Below are 23,596 nucleotides of genomic sequence, written 5' to 3'. Positions count from 1 at the left end.
CAGTCAATGTCAGTAGGTACTTTTACCGAGTCTAACTGAAATAGCAAGACACGTACGTTCGTACGTTTCCGTGAAAATACGATGGAAACCAATTGTGCACTACAACACGAGTACGAGTAGGTTGTACTGTACAGTCGCCATCAGATATATCGGAGCGGCCAAGGTGGTCATTAATATCTGAGCACGCCTCTATTGTCAAGGCGTTAGAGTACATGTTCAGATATTTTTTTTTTTTTTTTTTGATTTATTTAGAACACAAACAGTCACATAATACAAATGGATTTTTAGTACAATGTAGTGTACGTAACATACTTAAGAAACAGACCTGGAGGTTCATTAATGAGTAGGTATATAATGTTAACATACATAATAACCGCAGAAAGAAAAAATAAAATTGTAATTATGAGCCATATCTACTTAAACTGTATTTACCAGTCTTCCAAACAAAATCAATATTGTTTTAGATTATAGTAGGGTAGGTAAGTAGAAAATTGGTAAATAAGTTCAAGATCAATATCTATTTTAGTATTATCGGATAAGTTGTCATCAATTTATTTTACTAGTTGGTAGGTAGGACAATCTGAAAGTTACATTTATACATTTTGTCATTTAAAACGATTTTTAATACTTAAAACTAAAACAATTTACGCTTAAGTTCAATTTTGAGACTAGACAAGGAAGAGTGAAAAGGATCAATGTCATGTAAGTGCCTATTAACATAACTAGGGACTCGTCTGAAAAAAGTGTGCCGAGAGTAATTCTTACGAGCAAAGCTGATATGAAATAGAGATCTGGAACGTAGGGGGAGGTGCGGACAACTAAAAGTGACTAATTCTAAGAGATTCGGACATTTTATTATTCCATTAAGAATTTTAAATAAGAACATTACATCTAAATAGTGTCTTCGTTTATAAAGGGAAGGAACACAAAAATGCCTCGCTGCTAACGAAGTACGTTCGAAATAATTGCCCGTTCTGTAACAGAGAGATTTTAGAAAAATATTTTGGATCCTTTCCAGGCGATCAATATGAACTTGATACTGAGGTGTCCACACAACACAACCAAATTCAAGTATACTCCTAACAAAGGAATAGAATAATAGTTTATAAGTATTAGGGCGCCTAAAAGGCTGTCCGATCCTGAGAATCATCCCTAACTTCTTATAAGCCCGCTTACATATATTATCAATATGTAAACTAAAATTTAATTGTGAGTCTAAAGTAACACCTAAGTCCCTAATGGAAGATACCCGGGCTATATTTTTCCCAGCTAAGGTGTAATTGAAAATTAACGGATCATTTTTACGATTAAAGCTGATTATGAAACATTTTTCATTATTCAAGAAAAGATGATTATCTGAACAATAGAGGGAAAAGTTATCCAAATCATGCTGTAATGCACGACAATCTGCTTCCGATGACACAGCTTTGTAGATTTTAGTGTCATCTGCATAGACGAGGTGCTCAGAGTTTCGAAAACAGGTTGCCATGTCATTGACATATAAGATAAATAGTAAGGGACCAAGATGTGATCCTTGGGGTACTCCGGAAGGTATAGGAAGAAAGCAAGAAGTATAACCCTTCAAGGCAACCGCCTGACTGCGATTTGACAGGTAAGACTTTATCCATCTAAGGAGGTCGCCGTGTATACCGAGCTCAAAGAGTTTCTTGATTAAATTATTATGGTTAATTTTGTCAAAACATTTCGAAAAATCGGTATACACGACGTCCACCTGACAGCCAGAAGATATCCTATTGATAATAAAATCGGTAAAGGTCAGGAGATTTGTATCCACGCTACGACCTTGACAAAAACCGTGTTGGCTAGGGGCAATGTGCTGAGAGAAAGCAGAAGTAATCTTGTTGTAAACGATCTTCTCAAAGATTTTAGCAAATATGTTCAATTTACTAATGGGCCTGTAATTAGTGACTAGGTTCGCATCACCACTTTTGTAAATTGGTGTTATCAAGGCTTTTTTCCAAGAAGAGGGAAACTGACCATGAGAAAAGGACTTAATAAAGATTCGAGTTAAAGGCACTGTCAATTCACGGGCGCACATTTTGATGAAAAGGGGATGAATCAAATCGGCACCACTACCCTTCTTAATATCTACTTTCTCTAAAAACTTAAAAACGCAATCCTCGGAGATTTCAACGGTATTAAGATCAATCAAGGAGTCATTAGCTACATGCAAATAATCGGGTAAGGTAGAAGAATCAGTAACAAACACAGAGTTAAAATATCTATTAAAAAAATTACTAATTATGTTACCGTCTTTAGAAACTTCCCCAAGGTAAGACATTTGGTCGGGTACACAATTACTAGGGAATTTTGACTTCATAAACGACCAAAAATAAGTAGGATCACTGTGTATTCTATCCTCAGCCAACGAAATAAAATTGTTATAGCACTCGGTGGCTAATTTGTGTTCTCTTTTTCTCAGTAAATTAAACTCCGCCCTATCCAGGGGATTACCATATATTTTCCACCTTTTATGGACAGATAGTTTTTGTTTGCGAACTTTTATTAGTGCACGAGAAAACCAAGGAGGGTATCCAGTATTACTACTAACGCTTTTATGTGGAACATGCCTGAGAATAAGTGTTCTAAGAACCGAATAAAAATACGTAACTGAATCCTCAACATTCATGTTATTCATACACGACCAATCGGTCTCAGATAATTCCTTGCGGATAAGGTCATAGTTGCCGCGGTAAAAAATCGGCCTAGTACATTGATTGGGCAGTAAGCGCGGCAAATAACTCATTAAGTTTAGCGCTAGTGAAATATTCAACGCTTTGTGCTGCGGATCCTCTTGCGTAAGCGGTGACGAGCAGGCACCAACCGTGCAATCTACATTGGCCATTACTAAATCCAACACACGTCCATTTATATTAGAACAATTGTTATATTGGCTAACACCAGTTAGAGCGACGAAATCGGAAAGAACTATAGCTGTTGGATCTCCATTAGTCTCAATATTGAGGCGATTTGAAACCTCACACGGGGACCATGAGGCATAAGATACGTTAAAATCACCTACTAAAACGAAAATATCATCTGGGTAGGTATTCATTATCCTAGCAGCATTATCAAAAAAGCAACGCAGAGAATTCATATGACTGTCATTATGTGGAAAGTAAACACAAGCAATATGCAAGAGCGGCCCATGCGCCCGCGGTCGGTCGGCCGGCTGGCGGGGCGAGGCGCGCGGGGAGTGGGGCGCGGCGCCGGCGCAGGCCCGCGGCTCCACGGTGAGCCACAGCTCCTCGTGCCGCTGCGCCGCGCACCACTCGTCCCGGCGCGACGCACCGAGACCGCGCCGCACCGCCACAAGCACGCCTCCTCCGCGCTGTGCGGTTCGCGCCGCTCGATCCCGTCTATACACCTCATACCTGCTATCAAAATACTCACTACTATAAAAGTCAGGGTTCAGCCATGTTTCAGATAAGCAAATGAGGTCATAGCTCGAGTTAATTATGCTAGATAAAAAAGAATGTGACTTTGTTCGCAATCCCCTAACGTTCTGATAATAGATTGAGATGCTATTATCTATTATAGAAGAATAAATTACTACAATTATACGATAATATTACTTTATTATTTTTATTCAGACGAGTCAATTCAGGTATTAAAACTAGAAATGAGATCCTGTGAAATTCTGAACTATTATCCTTCCCATAGGGTTTACAATCTAACAAATGGTCTAGTACACGAACACGACTTACGTAATTACTTTTAAGTACACATATCAACACTAACATTGAAAATCTATAACGAAAGTTATTGTTATGCCAGTTATCAAACTTTAATAGTCATTTTAATTTCTTTAGGTCAGCTTCGCTAGTTACGACATAAACTTTAGAGCTATCACTCTTTCGCATGTGTATTTTGCACTGCTTAACCCATAGGTAACTGTAATTCAACTCTGCTTTCCTATCGCGGGCTTGCCTAAGTAGTATCTTGTTTACAGCCGTGAGATGTTCGTTCACGTAGACAGGAACCGCCGGGCCCGGGAGACCGGCATCGGCGCTGGTGAGGCCACGGCGCGCGCGCGCGGCAGCCACCAGCTCGTCCTTGCGACGTCGCTGGCAGAAACGCACGATGATCGCCGGGGGCCTGGGGTCCGCGCGGTTGCCGCTACCCACGGATAAAGGGAAACGGCGAACGCGATGTATTGAGTCGACATCAGTTTCAAGCAGACCAAAACCAACCTTCAAACATATATTATTTAAAATCGACATTAAATTTTCGTTATCTTTTTGAGGAACGCCACTAATTTCGACATTGTTCAGCCGGCAAAACTGGTCTCTGTCACGTTCATTCGCCTTTAAAGTAACAAACTCAGCCTCCAGCTGCTTCAGATTGGCTTCAATAGATGGGAGGCGGTCAACTTTACTCTCTGTGAGGGTAAGCCGCACATCGAAATCCTCTAATCGATTTTCAATCAAGTCGAACTTCCCCTCGAGATTGGCAATTCCCTGATTTGCTTGATCAAGCCCGCTTTGCACATTTTGCATTTGCACCTTAAAACCTTTGAACTCCTTCACAAGTTCAGACAGCGAGTCATTGTTATCTGACTGACGGCATGGGATGCACCTCCAATTGGATTTCTTCTCTGCAGTCATCCTCTTATAAGTGTTTTCGAGCATTCCGGAGCACCTATAGTGATAGTATCCTCCGCAACAGGAGCACGGTACATCACCCTCACCAACAAAATTATCACCGCACTTATTACACGAAGACATTTTGGACACAACCGTAACAGGTCGCAAATACGGCTTAGATTTCAATGACACAAATTAATTATGCAGTTAAACGTGTAAGTTAACAATAACACATAACCGGTCGCTGGCGCGCTCGATCGCTAACTGTTGATATTGTGAACACCTTGGACGCTCCGATATATCTGATGGCGACTGTACACTACTCTACCCAATATAATTATGACATTGACAGTCTTAATTATTGGTCGGTCGCGGCGACCTAGCTACCCCAACCCCCAACAACGGCTGTACGTACTGCCCTCGCCATTCACGCAAATAACGCGACATATGGTTATGGCCTGCGGTATTAAGCATATGGGATGCTAAGTAAGCAAGTCTTCAAATTAAAATTCTAATAAAAAAAAATCACACCGCACTAATAGATTCCAAATGATATCCAACATCCGCTATACAATTCATATTTCAATTTATTCATATATATGGTACAAAAACAAGTCAATTCATATTTCTAAGAACTAATTTAACTAGGTTAACATATTTAACAATGCTCTTAAAAAAAGTTTATTTTCATTGCTCCACAAAAGCATTCTAGATCTAGATTTCGCAAACACGAGGAAATAGTTTCGCTATCTAGCGACGAGTAGAACCTAAGCGTAGACAGCTATTCGGCAACAGATGGCGCTGATATTGCTAACTTCGGATTAGGGTCTGTGGAAATAAAGATTATATACACGTGTGGAGCTTTATAGGAGTATAGGGAATTACTATTCTACGCCACTTGAATTCGAAATACGTACATAATACATAATAATTTATCTTACATAACTGAAATCTATTGCTTGATTAATTATATCTGTATTAATTTTATAATTATAGAAATTTATAATGGTATGTCTGCTAGTGTAATACTGCCTTTAAGCTGTCAAACATTTGCAGCTAACTTCATTTACAATGACGTTACAGTTTTGAAAAATGGCGACCGTAAAGTTTGCAGTCATTGATGTAAATGATTTTTTATCCAAAAAACAGGCAGCCGAGCCTGCTTTAGCAGCAGATTGGGCTATTTTAGAAGAACTTTACAATAAAAAGTAAGTGCATGCACCTTGTCTCACATTTTCGTCCAAAATTTTGCTTGTAAACAACCATAACCTCTGCTTTGTTATTTCAGATTATGGCACCAACTTACGTTAAAACTGCAAGAATTCGTGAACCACCCGGCGCTACAGACCGGCGACTGCCTTATCCAACTGTACAACAACTTTTTAACGACTTTTGAGAACAAGTAAGTCGAAATGCAAGTCATTTTGTGTTTCATTGTTTCCTACAAGTATCCCGTTATAGTATATATTAAGAAATACTCTGTAAGTGAGGAATAACACGAGCTTAAGGGCTGATTTAGACGGCGCGCGAACTCGCATGCGATTTTAGTTACATTGTGGACAATGGGTTACGTCCAATTCAATCGACCGATCGAAACCCGCGCAATGTAATGAAAGTCGCATCGTCGAGTTCTCGCATCGTCTAAATGAGCCCTTAGGGTGGTATTCCACCTGTCCAATGTGTATTTTGTCTCACATTTTCAGAGAGAGACGTAATGACTATTAAAAACCTACTAAACCGAGTTGGTGTAATTACTACTGATAATTACACCAACTCTACTGATAATTACACCAACTCTACTTACACTTTACTACTGGTAAATCGTCGGAAAAATTCCCAGTAGTTACCACTGGTAACAAATGGGAATAACCCAAGCGCTCTTGTTAACTACCTGTACGTTCCAGAATCAACCCGCTCTCGCTGGTGGAGATAACCTCGCACATCGTGAAGCAGTTTGACAACAAGAAAGATGCCATCGCCTTCCTGGAGAAGGTTGAGAGTAAGGTGAAGATGAATGACGAGGCACTGGCTCTCTGCAAGGTACGAAACATTCTTTAACACTTTCGCAACCGGGCAAAAAACGGTGCACTACCCCAGAAACCGGTCGTCTATATCTGCGTACTAAAGAACCCGCTGGGCGGGCTTCTGAGCAAACATTACGAGTGCCTACCAGGCGGGTTCTCGGTAGTCAAAGTGTTAACCCAGGGATCTTCAAACCCCGGCCTGCGGGCCAAATCCAGCTCACAACACATTGGTCTGGCTATTTGTATGTTATGTACAAGTCATGTTGAAATAGCAATACATTTGAATAGTATAGAAAATGACAGCCTTGACGTCTCCAGTTACTAAATGCTGTAAGTATAATCAGACAAAAGGATAACTTAACACATTCACTGCAGGAGGGGTTAAAAGACCCTATCCAAAGAATGGATAGTTGCAAGGTACACTAATTGCTGCACCTGCTGCTGCAAGAATAATAGCCTCTATAGTTCGTTTTTTTTAGCATTAGAAAGAACTTGCAAGAAGGTAAGCGATCTTGACATGTCTTTTAATTGAAAAACGCTTTTTAAAAATCAAAAACTATTACTTATGAAAGCAGAAGAATATAAATGATCGTATTAGATTCATAATTGTTACATATTTGCCATAAATTATTTTCAAAATGTGTTTTTCAATTAAAAGACACATCAAGATTGTTTACCTTATTTCTAATGCTAAAAAAAACTAACTATAGGCAGAGGTTGTAGGGTTGGAGCCGGTGTAGCTTTATTTGACGTTCATAAGCGCATTGTAATATGCCTACTTGAATAAACTATTTTTAATAATCCAAAATGTCAAAAGTAAATTAATTTGACTTTATGACCATAATAAAAATAAAATAAAATAAAAATAAAATAAAATAGCCTTTTATTTCTTGCAATTATGACATTTTAGAATAGTTTTTAAAGTTAATATTTAGCAAGAACCCTGTCTTCGCAGGTGAAGGCCTCCTCCAGAGTTTTCCACTCATCTCTATCTTGAGCTATTTGCATCCAGTTTTGACCAGCGATATTTTTTATTTCGTCTTCCCATCTAGTCACAGGTTTTCCTATACCCCGTTTTCCTAGTGGCCCTTTCCATGACGTCACATTTTTGGTCTAACGCTGGTCCGGTATCCGTGATATCGATATATTTATGACCATAGTCTGATCTTAATATTGAATATTGCAGGTCCTTCAAGGCGAGATCTACCTGGAACAGCTGAATGACCTGGATGCCACGGAGAAGATCATCGAGGAACTGGAAGGCTCGCTGGAGGACGCCGACGGAGTCACCCCGGTGCACGGCCGGTTCTACAAACTGGCTTCCGAGTACTACAGGTATTTTATATTCCTCTAGTTTTATAGTTTTAGTTTTTTATTTTTTTTATTTTATAGTCTTGTATCAGAATATGTGACGTATCGTTTGTTTAATTATTTTCCATTGGTAATTATTCTGTGTGCCCTTTGGCAAAGGCCTCCCCCGACACTTTCCAATCTTCTTATAGTTTTAGTAGTCTGTAGTAAAAGATACATTAGAAGTGTAGGAATAACCGAACCTGGTGTCGCAGCCACCCATAGCACAAGCTTTGCTTAGTTCAGGGACTAGGTCGATCTGCATAAGATAATGAAATAATGTGTTGTATTAGAGTCCGCGGGCCGATGGCGCGCTACTACCGCGCGGCGCTGCGCCACGTGGGCTGCGCCGAGGGCGGCGCGCTGCTGCCGCTGCCGGAGCGCCGCGCGCTGGCGCGCTCGCTGGCTATAGCCGCCGTGGTGGCCCCTAACGTCTACGATCTAGGAGAGCTGGTGAGTAATGTGTGGTGTCAGGGTCCGCGGGCCGATGGCGCGCTACTACCGCGCGGCGCTGCGCCACGTGGGCTGCGCCGAGGGCGGCGCGCTGCTGCCGCTGCCGGAGCGCCGCGCGCTGGCGCGCTCGCTGGCTATAGCCGCCGTGGTGGCCCCTAACGTCTACGATCTAGGAGAGCTGGTGAGTAATGTGTGGTGTCAGGGTCCGCGGGCCGATGGCGCGCTACTACCGCGCGGCGCTGCGCCACGTGGGCTGCGCCGAGGGCGGCGCGCTGCTGCCGCTGCCGGAGCGCCGCGCGCTGGCGCGCTCGCTGGCTATAGCCGCCGTGGTGGCCCCTAACGTCTACGATCTAGGAGAGCTGGTGAGTAATGTGTGGTGTCAGGGTCCGCGGGCCGATGGCGCGCTACTACCGCGCGGCGCTGCGCCACGTGGGCTGCGCCGAGGGCGGCGCGCTGCTGCCGCTGCCGGAGCGCCGCGCGCTGGCGCGCTCGCTGGCTATAGCCGCCGTGGTGGCCCCTAACGTCTACGATCTAGGAGAGCTGGTGAGTAATGTGTGGTGTCAGGGTCCGCGGGCCGATGGCGCGCTACTACCGCGCGGCGCTGCGCCACGTGGGCTGCGCCGAGGGCGGCGCGCTGCTGCCGCTGCCGGAGCGCCGCGCGCTGGCGCGCTCGCTGGCTATAGCCGCCGTGGTGGCCCCTAACGTCTACGATCTAGGAGAGCTGGTGAGTAATGTGTGGTGTCAGGGTCCGCGGGCCGATGGCGCGCTACTACCGCGCGGCGCTGCGCCACGTGGGCTGCGCCGAGGGCGGCGCGCTGCTGCCGCTGCCGGAGCGCCGCGCGCTGGCGCGCTCGCTGGCTATAGCCGCCGTGGTGGCCCCTAACGTCTACGATCTAGGAGAGCTGGTGAGTAATGTGTGGTGTCAGGGTCCGCGGGCCGATGGCGCGCTACTACCGCGCGGCGCTGCGCCACGTGGGCTGCGCCGAGGGCGGCGCGCTGCTGCCGCTGCCGGAGCGCCGCGCGCTGGCGCGCTCGCTGGCTATAGCCGCCGTGGTGGCCCCTAACGTCTACGATCTAGGAGAGCTGGTGAGTAATGTGTGGTGTCAGGGTCCGCGGGCCGATGGCGCGCTACTACCGCGCGGCGCTGCGCCACGTGGGCTGCGCCGAGGGCGGCGCGCTGCTGCCGCTGCCGGAGCGCCGCGCGCTGGCGCGCTCGCTGGCTATAGCCGCCGTGGTGGCCCCTAACGTCTACGATCTAGGAGAGCTGGTGAGTAATGTGTGGTGTCAGGGTCCGCGGGCCGATGGCGCGCTACTACCGCGCGGCGCTGCGCCACGTGGGCTGCGCCGAGGGCGGCGCGCTGCTGCCGCTGCCGGAGCGCCGCGCGCTGGCGCGCTCGCTGGCTATAGCCGCCGTGGTGGCCCCTAACGTCTACGATCTAGGAGAGCTGGTGAGTAATGTGTGGTGTCAGGGTCCGCGGGCCGATGGCGCGCTACTACCGCGCGGCGCTGCGCCACGTGGGCTGCGCCGAGGGCGGCGCGCTGCTGCCGCTGCCGGAGCGCCGCGCGCTGGCGCGCTCGCTGGCTATAGCCGCCGTGGTGGCCCCTAACGTCTACGATCTAGGAGAGCTGGTGAGTAATGTGTGGTGTCAGGGTCCGCGGGCCGATGGCGCGCTACTACCGCGCGGCGCTGCGCCACGTGGGCTGCGCCGAGGGCGGCGCGCTGCTGCCGCTGCCGGAGCGCCGCGCGCTGGCGCGCTCGCTGGCTATAGCCGCCGTGGTGGCCCCTAACGTCTACGATCTAGGAGAGCTGGTGAGTAATGTGTGGTGTCAGGGTCCGCGGGCCGATGGCGCGCTACTACCGCGCGGCGCTGCGCCACGTGGGCTGCGCCGAGGGCGGCGCGCTGCTGCCGCTGCCGGAGCGCCGCGCGCTGGCGCGCTCGCTGGCTATAGCCGCCGTGGTGGCCCCTAACGTCTACGATCTAGGAGAGCTGGTGAGTAATGTGTGGTGTCAGGGTCCGCGGGCCGATGGCGCGCTACTACCGCGCGGCGCTGCGCCACGTGGGCTGCGCCGAGGGCGGCGCGCTGCTGCCGCTGCCGGAGCGCCGCGCGCTGGCGCGCTCGCTGGCTATAGCCGCCGTGGTGGCCCCTAACGTCTACGATCTAGGAGAGCTGGTGAGTAATGTGTGGTGTCAGGGTCCGCGGGCCGATGGCGCGCTACTACCGCGCGGCGCTGCGCCACGTGGGCTGCGCCGAGGGCGGCGCGCTGCTGCCGCTGCCGGAGCGCCGCGCGCTGGCGCGCTCGCTGGCTATAGCCGCCGTGGTGGCCCCTAACGTCTACGATCTAGGAGAGCTGGTGAGTAATGTGTGGTGTCAGGGTCCGCGGGCCGATGGCGCGCTACTACCGCGCGGCGCTGCGCCACGTGGGCTGCGCCGAGGGCGGCGCGCTGCTGCCGCTGCCGGAGCGCCGCGCGCTGGCGCGCTCGCTGGCTATAGCCGCCGTGGTGGCCCCTAACGTCTACGATCTAGGAGAGCTGGTGAGTAATGTGTGGTGTCAGGGTCCGCGGGCCGATGGCGCGCTACTACCGCGCGGCGCTGCGCCACGTGGGCTGCGCCGAGGGCGGCGCGCTGCTGCCGCCGCCGGAGCGCCGCGCCCTAGCGCGCTCGCTCGCCATCGCCGCCGTCGTCGCCCCTAACGTCTACGATCTAGGAGAGCTGGTGAGTTAAATAAGTCTCAAATACACTAGCGTGTCTTAGCGCCGCTCGCACCATCCCCCTAACCCGGCGGTTCTCAAACATTTTTGGTGACGGAACCCTTTCGGCAAGCGAAATATTTGACGGAACCCCAAATCAAAAATTTTCGTTCATCACTGTGGGCCAGATATACATATAGAAGAGCTGGTTTTTTTGGCCAACAGAGGCTTTGCGGAACCCTAGGGTTCCGCGGAACACACTTTGAGAATGGCTGCCCTAACCGATTGAACCTGGAGTTACCACGGTTACCGATGCTTAATAGTCGACATCTAGCATTGAGTAACGAAATTATCACTACTGCTACATCTATTGTCAAGGGGCTATCCATAAATTACGTCATTTAAATTGGGGGGGGGGGTCTGGACATCGGATGACGGTAGCATGAAGTAGGAGGAAATTGGGTCATTTGAAGCATGATTTTTGGATGATTATAGGGGGGGGGGGGTCGAAAATCGTCAAAAATCGATGACGTAATTTATGGCCAGCCCCCAAGTAGCAATACTGATAATTCCACTACTCGATACTAGATGTCGACTATGAAAATACTAGTCTTTTTGGTACCAAAACTGATGTACGTACTGATCTATTCTTACTATATTTCTCTATGACAGAGGGGAAAGCCTGTTAATGGCAACTCCGTTTGGTTATATTCTCTAAGACTGAATTAAAATCTAAATAGTCTAATAGTATTATGTGTCCAGCTGGCGCACCCCATCCTGGAATCCCTGGAGAACACCCCGGACGCGTGGGCTCGGGAACTCGTGCTAGCCGTGTCGCGCGGCGACGTGGCGGCCTTCGAGGCGCTGCGGGCCGCCGCGCCAGCCCCGGAGCTGCGCCGGGCCGACCAGAGCGTCAGGCAGAAGGTCGCCATTACCTGTCTCATGGAGGTAAATATCTAGCGAGCCCACCCCATCCTGAAATGTCAGAACGGCCTGGTGAAGAGTGTCCACATTCGTCACGTCCTTCAGCTATGAAGATATTTAAAAAAAAGTGATCCTGAAATGTCAACGTTTAAGGAACTACTTTCTTCCATTTGTCAGTTCTCTATTTATTTGATTGTACAGAATACAAAGTAATTAGATTATCAGGTCTTCCGGGAACCTCCAGTATATTGTCCTAAGTATTAAATCAAATTATTAATTATTTAAGTACTGTGGTATAGAGTACATTCGGGCGTAATAATGATACTTTAGGATCAAAATATTATGTGATTGTGGTTTATCTCTAATAAATAATAAAAAAAACTAAATGAGTCTCTAACTAAAGCGAGGTTTAGACTAGCGAGAACTTGCATGCAATTTCATTACATTGCGGATTCTGATCAAACTTGAATACAGACAGATTACCTAAGTAATCGGCAATGTAACGTAAATTCTATGCAATCTCTTACTAGTTTACGCCCAATTTAGGCTTCTGATTCTGGACAGGAATAAAAACAATTGATAAATACATTTTTTCCATGAAAAATTAAGTGAGGTAACGTTGCGGGGAGTAGTGAAACGTCCGACTCGTGTTAACGACTATTTATTATTGACATTCTACAGTGAGTGATATGCTTACAGCTATCTTATACTAGGGTCTCCACCTCATCTCCGGGGAGAACAAGAAATAAAAATAGTAACATAAGTGACAATTTTTTTTTTATAGCTAATTAATAATAAAACACTAAACAAATTACAATTTGTTTCTTTGTTTTCTTTCTTAAGTACAATAAGGTTTTGTGCGGTTTTTATGAACAATGTCTTCTTTATTATTTTTTAAAACTTTTACATTAGGTTCCATATCCTCTATTACAATATATGGACCTTTATATACAGGATTTAATTTTGTTACAGTTTCATTCCTTATTAAAATTTTATCTCCTTTTTTATAAGTAATTGGGTGTACAGATTTATCATACAGTTCTTTGCGAACAGTTTTACTTTGAATAAGGTTTTCCTTCGCTTCCTTACATGCTAACTGTAATCTATACTTAAGTTCTAGATAATAATTATCTGGGTTGTACAAAGGTTCAACGTCACTGAGAATTCTACAAGGCATATTACTCCTTTTTCCAAAAACTAATTCATATGGCGTGTACTTGGTGATCGAATGTACGGTATTGTTATAGGTGAAGCACCAAAACGGTAGCCAATGGCTCCAAGCTTCTGGGTGCTTTTCGCTCTGTATGCGCAGATAAGCGCCCAGATGCTTGTGCGAGTTTTCCAAAGCACCTATGGTTTGATGATGATAAGCTGTGGAATTTGTTTTTTCTATTTCTAATAGTTTGCATATTTCTGTCATTGTAGATGACATAAACTCGGTACCTCTATCTGATACTATTGTTTTAGGTATCCCAAATCTTAAAATAAAGTTCTTAACTAAGGCTTTAGCTACACTAACTGTATCCTTACTCTGTAGTGGATACGCTTCAATGAACTTACTTAAATCGCATTGAACAGTTAATATATACGAATTATTATCTATATCTCTATCAATAGGACCTACAATGTCTAGAAATATTCTTTCAAAGGCACTTGACGTTGTAGTAGTTATAATCATGGGTTGCTTAATATTACGAGAATATTTCATTTTTTGACATTTGTCACACTTACTAATAAAGTTTTTAACGTCTTGTTCGAGTTCTGGCCAGTAAAAATTTCTCTTTACGTTATTTATCATTCTCCTTACACCTGCATGCCCCGCGGTAGGCAGCAAATGATAGTCATTCAAAATCAACTTAATCTCATTTTTATCATAAATTCTTTTTACTCCTCTTAATACACATATTCGCGGACCGGTCCACGTTTTCACTCTTCTTACTTCATTTATTACTTCTTTTATGAATAACGCGTTATTATCTTCTTTAATTATACATATTTTGTCGACATTTAATTTATTACAAAAATCACTTAATTTCTTCACAAATTCTGCTCGAGTAAAATGTGATTTGAAATCAAGGTTAATGTATAACATATTAATACTTGACGCATACGCAAAACACTCGGTTTCTGCTGTGATTTTCTTTTCACGCTTGACTTCCTTTAATTTTTTACCATCTACAAGTCTCATCTCCACCGAACCACACGGAATCCGTAATATCTCCACGACTCTTGGTTGATCAGTCCAATTGTCAATGGGTTTACTAGGGATTTGAGTGGCGGGTGAGTCATTGCTTTGATTTAGACGTTTAGTTTGTGCTCTTGTTAAGACGGATACTACATTGTTATTAAGTTCTTTTAACTCTTCTGATGTTATACATACTCTTGATAAAGCATCAGCTACTACATTGTCTTTTCCACTCACGTACACAATTTTAAAGTCGTACTCCTCTAGAACTAATCTGAATTTTAATAATCTACTTGACGGGTCTTTCATTCCAAAAAGGTATACTAAAGGTTTATGATCTGTCATTACTGTGAACTTTCTACCAAACAAATAGGGTCTAAAATACTTAATTGACCACACTATGGCAGTCAATTCCTTTTGAATAGTGGGATAATTTCTTTCCGCTTTGTTTAAGGGTCTGCTAGCATATGCTATTGGTTTCATATCACTGTTACAAAGAACCGATCCTACGGCAACACCTGATGCATCTGTTTGTAGAATAAATTCGTTATCGTCACTAAAATTTGGAAATTGCAGAATGGGAGGTGACATAATAGCAGATTTTAACAGTTTGAAAGACTCTTCACAATCTTTTGTCCAATTGAAATGTACATTTTTCCGACATAAATTATTAAGTGGCATCGTTATAAAAGCAAAGTTTGGTATAAATTTACGATAATAATTACAAAATGCGACAAAGCGACGTACTTCGTCTGACGTCGTTGGTGTTGGGTACTTTTGAATTGCTGAAATTTTATCTGGGTCTGGTAAAATCCCAATTGATGAAACTATATGCCCTAAGTATAAGATTTCTGTTTTTAGAAATTGACATTTATTTGGATTTAATTTTAAATTGACTTTTGTCAGCCTTTCAAAGACATCTATTAAGTTTTTATTGTGAATTTCTAAGTTTCTGCCAAAAATAACCAGATCGTCTAGATAAATAAAACATTTTTCATATGTCAAACCAGACATTGCAACAGTCATAACCCTGGAAAATGCATTAGGCGATATTTTTAACCCCATGGGTAAACGTTTCATGGCATATTGGCCTGAACTTGTTGTAAAAGCTGTCAGTTTACGAGATTCTGGTGTCAATGCTACCTGATAATAAGATTGACTCAAATCCAAATGCGAAAAATATACGGAACCTGATAAAGAATCTAATATGTCACAAATATTTGGCAGTGGGAATTTATCTTCTTGAATAGTGTTGTTTAACTTTCTATAATCAATTACTAAACGCCATCCCTTTTTTCCTGTTTGATCTAATTTTTTGGGTACCAAAAGAATAGGGCTAGACCACTCACTGTTGGTCTCTTCAATAATATCATCCTGTAACATTTGACGAACTTGTTTATCTATCTCTGGTTTTAAACTTCTTGGTAATCTATATGGTTTCACATATGTAGGAGAAGCATTCGGTTTCAGTTGAATTGACTGTTCGTAAACATTTGTAGTCGTAAGCTTATCGCCCGGTAAATAGAATATGTCTGCATATTTCGCACAAATAGACTCTATCGTGTCACGTTCTTGGGAATGTAAATGATCAAGTTTCAGCTGGGACAATAAAGTTTTTGCTCTTCCCACGCTGTTATTCTCTGATTTAAAATTGCATATATCATATTCACTTAAAAAACATAATTCTGGTTTGAATATAGGTAACTCTACCGGTTTTTCGCTGACGTTCAAAATTCTAATGGGAATTACGTTATCACTGGGTGTAACTATTGTACTGGCTAAAAAAATATCTTCATGTAATTGCTTTGGCAAAACAACACAATCATCAGTAATACTATTATCTATTTGTATATAATGTATAGATTCGCATCGCGGCGGAAGTGTCAAAAAGTTAACCGATATTTTTGGTTGGTTGTACATTGGTAATGTATGTTGTGAGGTTAAGTTTTTCAAAGTAATTGTAGAATATTCTAAGTCTATATGGGATTGAAATGCATTTAAAAAATCTAGTCCTAAAATACCATTAGTTTTACATGGTAGATTATCAAATACGTAAAATTTATGAGTGAAAGTGATGTTATTCTGTGTTGTTAATGTCAGAATAACATAACCTTCGGAATAAACTTTTCCACCCAAGCCGTTTACAACAATATTGTCGTTATATATTTGAACATATTTGGAAGACAACGCACGTTTATTTATAGCACACAATGATGCGCCTGTGTCTACAAGCCAAGAACACTTCTTAGTTCCTAATTTCAAAAGTATATATTTCGTGTTATTATTGAAAGTAAATACATGATGTTTAATGTTAGTCTCGAAAAAACTGACTTCTTCCCGTTTCAACATTGTCTGCCCTAGGTACGGGTGTATCTACTCCTGGTTGTTGGGCGGTATATACTTGACCTTGGTTACCCCTCGGGTAACGATTATTATATCGATTTGACCTTGAGCCGAATCTCCTGGGAAAGCCGCTATTGTTAGCGTTGTGCCGTCCCCTGTTGTATCTAGAATAGTACGAATTACTCCCACGATTGTATGAATAACCTTGGTTACGAGGGTAATATCCCCGTGACCTATAACTGAAATTTGCCCTGGCTCTATCGCCTCTATTATGTGAGAATCTGTTTGGCTTACCTCTGTAGCTGAGAACTACGTTTGACGATGAGGGCTGCGCCAGCTCCTCGTCTTCGGCAGCACGCGCCGCATCCCTTAAACTTGAGTAATCGCGAGCTGCGATTATAGTACTTAGTCGTCTATTTCTTAACCCATCTGCAAACTTTTTGATGGCAAGTTTTTCGTTTATGGGACTTAAAATTTCAAATGCTTTTTCGTTCGAATTCGCTTGTGAAATTGTAAGATCCACAAACAGTTGTTCAATTTTATCCGCATATTCGGAAATTGACGACTCCTTTTGAGAGATGCTGTTCAGTTGCGTTAATAATGAATTAGATGATTTTCGTGTTAGTAATTTTTGTTTCATATCAGTGATGAGTTCCTCGCAAGTGGCATAAGTGCTTTTTAATTTTAATTTTGCGGATTTAGAAAGTCGCGTTTTGAGAATGAAATTTATAAGCATATTCTTGTTATCAGCATCTTTCAAATAAGAGTTGTACATTTCGATACTATCAATTATTTTTTCCGTAGTTTCTTCGGTACCGTCCATTACCATCACCAAGTTAGTGGCCGTTTTTATTTCAAAGTTATCCATTTTTATGCCTTTGTTTAACTTACACGTAACATAACTTTTTATTTTGGCATAAACTGCCTCAATTTTCTCTATAATACGATCTAAAATATAATCCGAAAATTCCGGAGACTTATAATCACTACTGGTACATTCTAAGTTTTGCAAAATTGTTTTGTAATCTGCATAGTATTCATCCGCTAAAGCTATTTTATTTTTAACTAAATCTTTACTTATTTCTCTTTTAGCACCCAGTTTTCGTAAGCTTACTTGAATTTCAGAGATTTTTGAGTATATTAATTCTAATTCACAAGCCATTAAAAGTACGTTACAACACTAGAAAGCCATTTTATAAGTAAATGACTTAATTAATTTTTAGGATTTTGACTGCACCAAATGTCAGATGATAGAAAACCGAACCGGCCGGGAATCACAAACACTCACTAAAACTATTTTTTTAATCACTCACTGTTGTTGTATGATGGCCATCTGCGACGATAGGATTTCAGAGGACTGACCTTGACCGTCCGTTCAAACTGTGTCCTCTTCTTGCGCCGGTGCCGTCGGTTTCCGCCCGGATATACGCATCGCAGCACGACGTAAAAATTCGGCGCCTATAGTTCGCCGTATCCACTGTTGTTGGTGCTTTTTGTACTTCTTGTACAAAATCAGGAGGGCTGCCAAACCAATCGCAGCCAAAAGGACGCTGATCAGTACATTATTGAGCGCCAGACCGCCGTGAAGGTCACTGTCGCTCTCGGAGGCCGTATTTTTCCCAGCCCCCGCAGTTTGTGCTATTATCACCTCCTTATCCTCGGTTTTCGAATAACTCTTCCCCATTTTGATTGTGGTTTACACAGGATACACAGGATATAACGTTCAAAATACAGGATAACAAAAGTACCGAAAATAGTCCAACTTTCACTATGAAATAGCCAATGACGCTAAGTACTGACTGTCCGAGTTCCAGTAATGCACTGTTGGTGGCACACATTGTTCAAGGTAATACACTCGCACACTTGTCTACGTGACTAAAACTGTCCTATCAGCACGCGTATTCGCGCGACGCCGCAACGGCGTCGCTCTGGCAGGATCGCCATGAGGTAACGTTGCGGGGAGTAGTGAAACGTCCGACTCGTGTTAACGACTATTTATTATTGACATTCTACAGTGAGTGATATGCTTACAGCTATCTTATACTAGGGTCTCCACCTCATAAGTCTTTAATGACCATTTTGGCGTACCGGCACGACATCTGGAATCTGGAATAGAGATGCAACGGATAGTTTTTTGGCCGCATATCGAATAGTAACCGGATATCCAGTGTATCTCTAATCTGGAATGTACCTTGAGTGCCCCATTTAAAAACTACATCCTCTTTAAATGGTTTTCATAGAATATGTGTTGTATTTCAGATGGCATTCAACCGCACATCTGCGACCCGCAAGCTGACATTCGCCGAGATCGCGCAGGAGGCCCGGGTGCCTCTTAACGAAGTGGAGCTGCTGGTTATGAAGGCTTTAGCTGAGAAACTGATCCGGGGACATATTGATCAAGTTAGTGTTGTATGATGATACAATAGCACATTTATTATGTATAACACAACTGCTCAGGAGGCCCGGGGGCCTATTAACGAAGTGGAACTGCTCGTTATATAGGCTTTAGAAGAGAAACTGATCCGGGGACATATCGATCAAGTTAGTGTTGTATAATGATATAATAGCACACTTATTATGTATAACACAACTGAGGAGGCCCGGGTGCCTCTTAACGAAGTGGAACTGCTCGTTATATAGGCTTTAGAAGAGAAACTGATCCGGGGACATATCGATCAAGTTAGTGTTGTATAATGATATAATAGCACACTTATTATGTATAACACAACTGAGGAGGCCCGGGGGCCTATTAACGAAGTCGAGCTGCCGGTTATGAAAGCTTTAGCTGAGAAACTGATCCGGGGACATATCGATCAAGTTAGTGTTGTATAATGACATAATAGCACACTTATTATGTGTAACATAACTGCTCAGGAGACTTGGGTGCCTCTTAACGAAGTGGAACTGCTTGTTATGAAGGCTTTAGCCGAGAAACTGATCCGGGGACATATTGATCAAGTCAGTGTTGTATGTATGACCAGTGACCCGCCCTGGCTTTGCACGGGTTAACAAATTATACATCTAACCCTTCCTCAAGAATCATTCTACCATTTCTATTGAAACGGTCCATTATTTTTTATAATTTTGTGCTCTTTACGTAGGACTAAATTATGTATTTAGTTATAGTCTGTCCGACGGTTTAAGAGCTAAAAGCCATAAAACTTGTTACAATGGCATTATAATTTCCAAAGGTTTGAAGTCGTAATACGACATAGTGAGATTCGACCCAAACCAATTCTGTTACAGCTTAGAATGCACTTTATGTTTCTTTAACAAAAGGCATCATCATTTTTGCATAGGGTTGTCAAAAATGTACCTAACATTGGAATGGAGTAAAAATAATACAACATAAAATTATTTAGTCATAATATTACTTTATTAAAAATAATGTAATTATTCACTATCTGAGCTCTCAGTCACGTTAATAACGAAGCGTTGCTGATCTTGAAGAATAAATGTGTTCTCGATACCCTCAACATGACTAAAACATGCGGTCCATACATTATTAGCAATTTTCATCGTCTCCTCGCGAACTAATTCGACCACGTTAGAGTTTAGCTGTGGTTGCGTATTATTACGTCGTATTCTTTGTTTGAGTTCACTCCAAACCAACTCAATTGGGTTAAACTGGCAATAATAAGGCGGTAATCTTAAAACCGTGTGACCACTCTCCTTTGCCAATTCATCGATAACCATTTTTTTCTCAGGCTTCAAGCTTTGGACGCGATCTAACAGTGCCTTCTTTTTTATCTTCGGAGGTATTATTTGATTTCGTTCTTGTAAAAATGTTATTATATCAGCCTTTCTTGAAGAAGTATTCGGAATCTTTTCAGCTTGCCTGGAATGATAGGAGGCGTTGTCTAGCACAATAACACTATTTGGTGGCAAGTTCGGTAGTAATTGCTCTTGAAACCACTTTTCGTAAAGATTCGCAGTCATATCTTCATGGTAGTCAGCTGAACAGGTTTTAATATTCTTAGCAGATAAAAGAAGGGATCCTGGTACACTTCCGTGTTTAGATCCAGCAAGAAGTATTATAACGCGTTGTCCCCTGGAACAAGGAGCGTTAAGGCAGCATTTACCGGACGTATCAACCCAACCTTTCTTCACAATGTCGTGAGTGTCATACCACGTTTCATCTGTCACAACTATATTTCGACCTTCGGACCGAAATTCTCGTATTTTTTTTAAATATTCTTTTCTGAGATCTACAAGTCGAGGTGATTCCATGATTTTCTGACGTTTGTCAAGGGTTTTATAGGAAAATCCAGTATGCTTTAGGTACTCACAAAGTGTCGTTCTGCCATAAGGAAAATTTTCATCACACTCTTGGATTTTTTTCAGAAGGCTATCAATAGTCACAACAATATTTTGTCTATAGCTGTCATAAATTATTCGACTTATGAGATCTTCTGTGAAGTTGTCAATTTTCGGAAACTTTTTTGCTTCTACGTTGGTATTGGTGGCTCTTTCACTTGAACCGAGACACATAATTTTTTTCACTGTTGCATATGGCACCTGAGTAAGTTCAGCAGTTTTTTTTAATGCTGTAGGTCCAATTTCTCTAAAAAGTCCATTGTACACATTTTTGACTATTTGCTTACTTTGACTGTTTAAATGAGTTCGAGCATTTGTACCGGTTTTCTTTTTATCTACCCACGGACGAAACATTTTTACCAAAACAACTTAAATAGTATAAACACGTTATCACTAAATCAGTTCCAACGGAATACTAGATGGACTTTTCCCGTTTGTTGCAGCCCTACCCTCCAGATGTTTGTTATTGCATTTGCAATTTTAGTCATGCCATTTGATATTGAACTCTAATGCAAACGTTTACGTTAGACTTTCATATATGTAAGAAACCACTTATGCTCTTTTAACAATAGATGACTAATTAGCTTATTTTTATGGCTTTTGGCTCTTACGCCGCCGGACGAACTATAACAACTTCGTGCTATTAGATTGTCCCATTAAAAGTAAAATAATAAATCAAAGAACGAAAATATAAACGTTTTTGTTACTCGATTACTTTAGTTATTTTAATTATAATATTTTCTTACGACGTGTGAGAAAAGCACTATACAATTGTCGGCCGGAACGGGGATCGCAAGACTCGCTTTATCCGGCCTCGTCTACTACTCGGCCGTCTACCGCGACCTCGTCCTGCAGTCCCTCAGTTGACGGCCTGTGCAGTAATGTGGTATTGTTGTAACTCAGGTGAGCTCGACGGTGGCGGTGACGTGGGTGCGGCCTCGCGCCCTGCCGCGCGCCGCGGCCGCCGCGCTCGCCGCCCGCCTCGACACGTGGCGCGCCGCCGCCCGAGCCGCCGCCGACCTGCTCGGCGCGCAGCCCGACCTGCTCACGCTCTAGGTGAGATACACTACTGTCTACTGTGCGGCCGCCGCGCTGGCCGCCCGCCTCGACACGTGGCGCGCCGCCGCCCGAGCCGCCGCCGACCTGCTCGGCGCGCAGCCCGACCTGCTCACGCTCTAGGTGAGATACACTACTGTCTACTGTGCGGCCGCCGCGCTGGCCGCCCGCCTCGACACGTGGCGCGCCGCCGCCCGAGCCGCCGCCGACCTGCTCGGCGCGCAGCCCGACCTGCTCACGCTCTAGGTGAGATACACTACTGTCTACTGTGCGGCCGCCGCGCTGGCCGCCCGCCTCGACACGTGGCGCGCCGCCGCCCGAGCCGCCGCCGACCTGCTCGGCGCGCAGCCCGACCTGCTCACGCTCTAGGTGAGATACACTACTGTCTACTGTGCGGCCGCCGCGCTGGCCGCCCGCCTCGACACGTGGCGCGCCGCCGCCCGAGCCGCCGCCGACCTGCTCGGCGCGCAGCCCGACCTGCTCACGCTCTAGGTGAGATACACTACTGTCTACTGTGCGGCCGCCGCGCTGGCCGCCCGCCTCGACACGTGGCGCGCCGCCGCCCGAGCCGCCGCCGACCTGCTCGGCGCGCAGCCCGACCTGCTCACGCTCTAGGTGAGATACACTACTGTCTACTGTGCGGCCGCCGCGCTGGCCGCCCGCCTCGACACGTGGCGCGCCGCCGCCCGAGCCGCCGCCGACCTGCTCGGCGCGCAGCCCGACCTGCTCACGCTCTAGGTGAGATACACTACTGTCTACTGTGCGGCCGCCGCGCTGGCCGCCCGCCTCGACACGTGGCGCGCCGCCGCCCGAGCCGCCGCCGACCTGCTCGGCGCGCAGCCCGACCTGCTCACGCTCTAGGTGAGATACACTACTGTCTACTGTGCGGCCGCCGCGCTCGCCGCCCGCCTCGACACGTGGCGCGCCGCCGCCCGAGCCGCCGCCGACCTGCTCGGCGCGCAGCCCGACCTGCTCACGCTCTAGGTGAGATACACTACTGTCTACTGTGCGGCCGCCGCGCTGGCCGCCCGCCTCGACACGTGGCGCGCCGCCGCCCGAGCCGCCGCCGACCTGCTCGGCGCGCAGCCCGACCTGCTCACGCTCTAGGTGAGATACACTACTGTCTACTGTGCGGCCGCCGCGCTCGCCGCCCGCCTCGACACGTGGCGCGCCGCCGCCCGAGCCGCCGCCGACCTGCTCGGCGCGCAGCCCGACCTGCTCACGCTCTAGGTGAGATACACTACTGTCTACTGTGCGGCCGCCGCGCTCGCCGCCCGCCTCGACACGTGGCGCGCCGCCGCCCGAGCCGCCGCCGACCTGCTCGGCGCGCAGCCCGACCTGCTCACGCTCTAGGTGAGATACACTACTGTCTACTGTGCGGCCGCCGCGCTGGCCGCCCGCCTCGACACGTGGCGCGCCGCCGCCCGAGCCGCCGCCGACCTGCTCGGCGCGCAGCCCGACCTGCTCACGCTCTAGGTGAGATACACTACTGTCTACTGTGCGGCCGCCGCGCTCGCCGCCCGCCTCGACACGTGGCGCGCCGCCGCCCGAGCCGCCGCCGACCTGCTCGGCGCGCAGCCCGACCTGCTCACGCTCTAGGTGAGATACACTACTGTCTACTGTGCGGCCGCCGCGCTGGCCGCCCGC

General features: G+C 45.4%; 1 protein-coding gene across 1 annotated transcript in view; it reads left to right on the top strand.

The window, feature by feature from the left end:
* The first annotated feature begins 5,660 nt into the window (after positions 1 to 5,660).
* LOC134677885 (26S proteasome non-ATPase regulatory subunit 13) overlaps positions 5,661 to 23,596 on the top strand; it is a 47,410-nt gene continuing 29,474 nt past the window's right edge. Inside the window, exons 1-8 of the mRNA XM_063536326.1 lie at positions 5,661 to 5,815; positions 5,896 to 6,009; positions 6,512 to 6,647; positions 7,818 to 7,966; positions 10,990 to 11,149; positions 11,887 to 12,072; positions 18,836 to 18,976; positions 21,797 to 21,949. Coding sequence (XP_063392396.1) covers positions 5,700 to 5,815; positions 5,896 to 6,009; positions 6,512 to 6,647; positions 7,818 to 7,966; positions 10,990 to 11,149; positions 11,887 to 12,072; positions 18,836 to 18,976; positions 21,797 to 21,949 — 1,155 coding nt within the window. The 5' untranslated portion in view covers positions 5,661 to 5,699. The remainder of the gene's footprint in view (positions 5,816 to 5,895; positions 6,010 to 6,511; positions 6,648 to 7,817; positions 7,967 to 10,989; positions 11,150 to 11,886; positions 12,073 to 18,835; positions 18,977 to 21,796; positions 21,950 to 23,596) is intronic.

This window comes from Cydia fagiglandana, chromosome 27, assembly GCF_963556715.1.
Source record: "Cydia fagiglandana chromosome 27, ilCydFagi1.1, whole genome shotgun sequence".
NCBI classification, from domain to species: Eukaryota; Metazoa; Arthropoda; class Insecta; order Lepidoptera; family Tortricidae; genus Cydia; species Cydia fagiglandana.
Note: the sequence above shows the minus strand (reverse complement) of the source record. Positions and strands in the feature narration are given on the sequence as shown.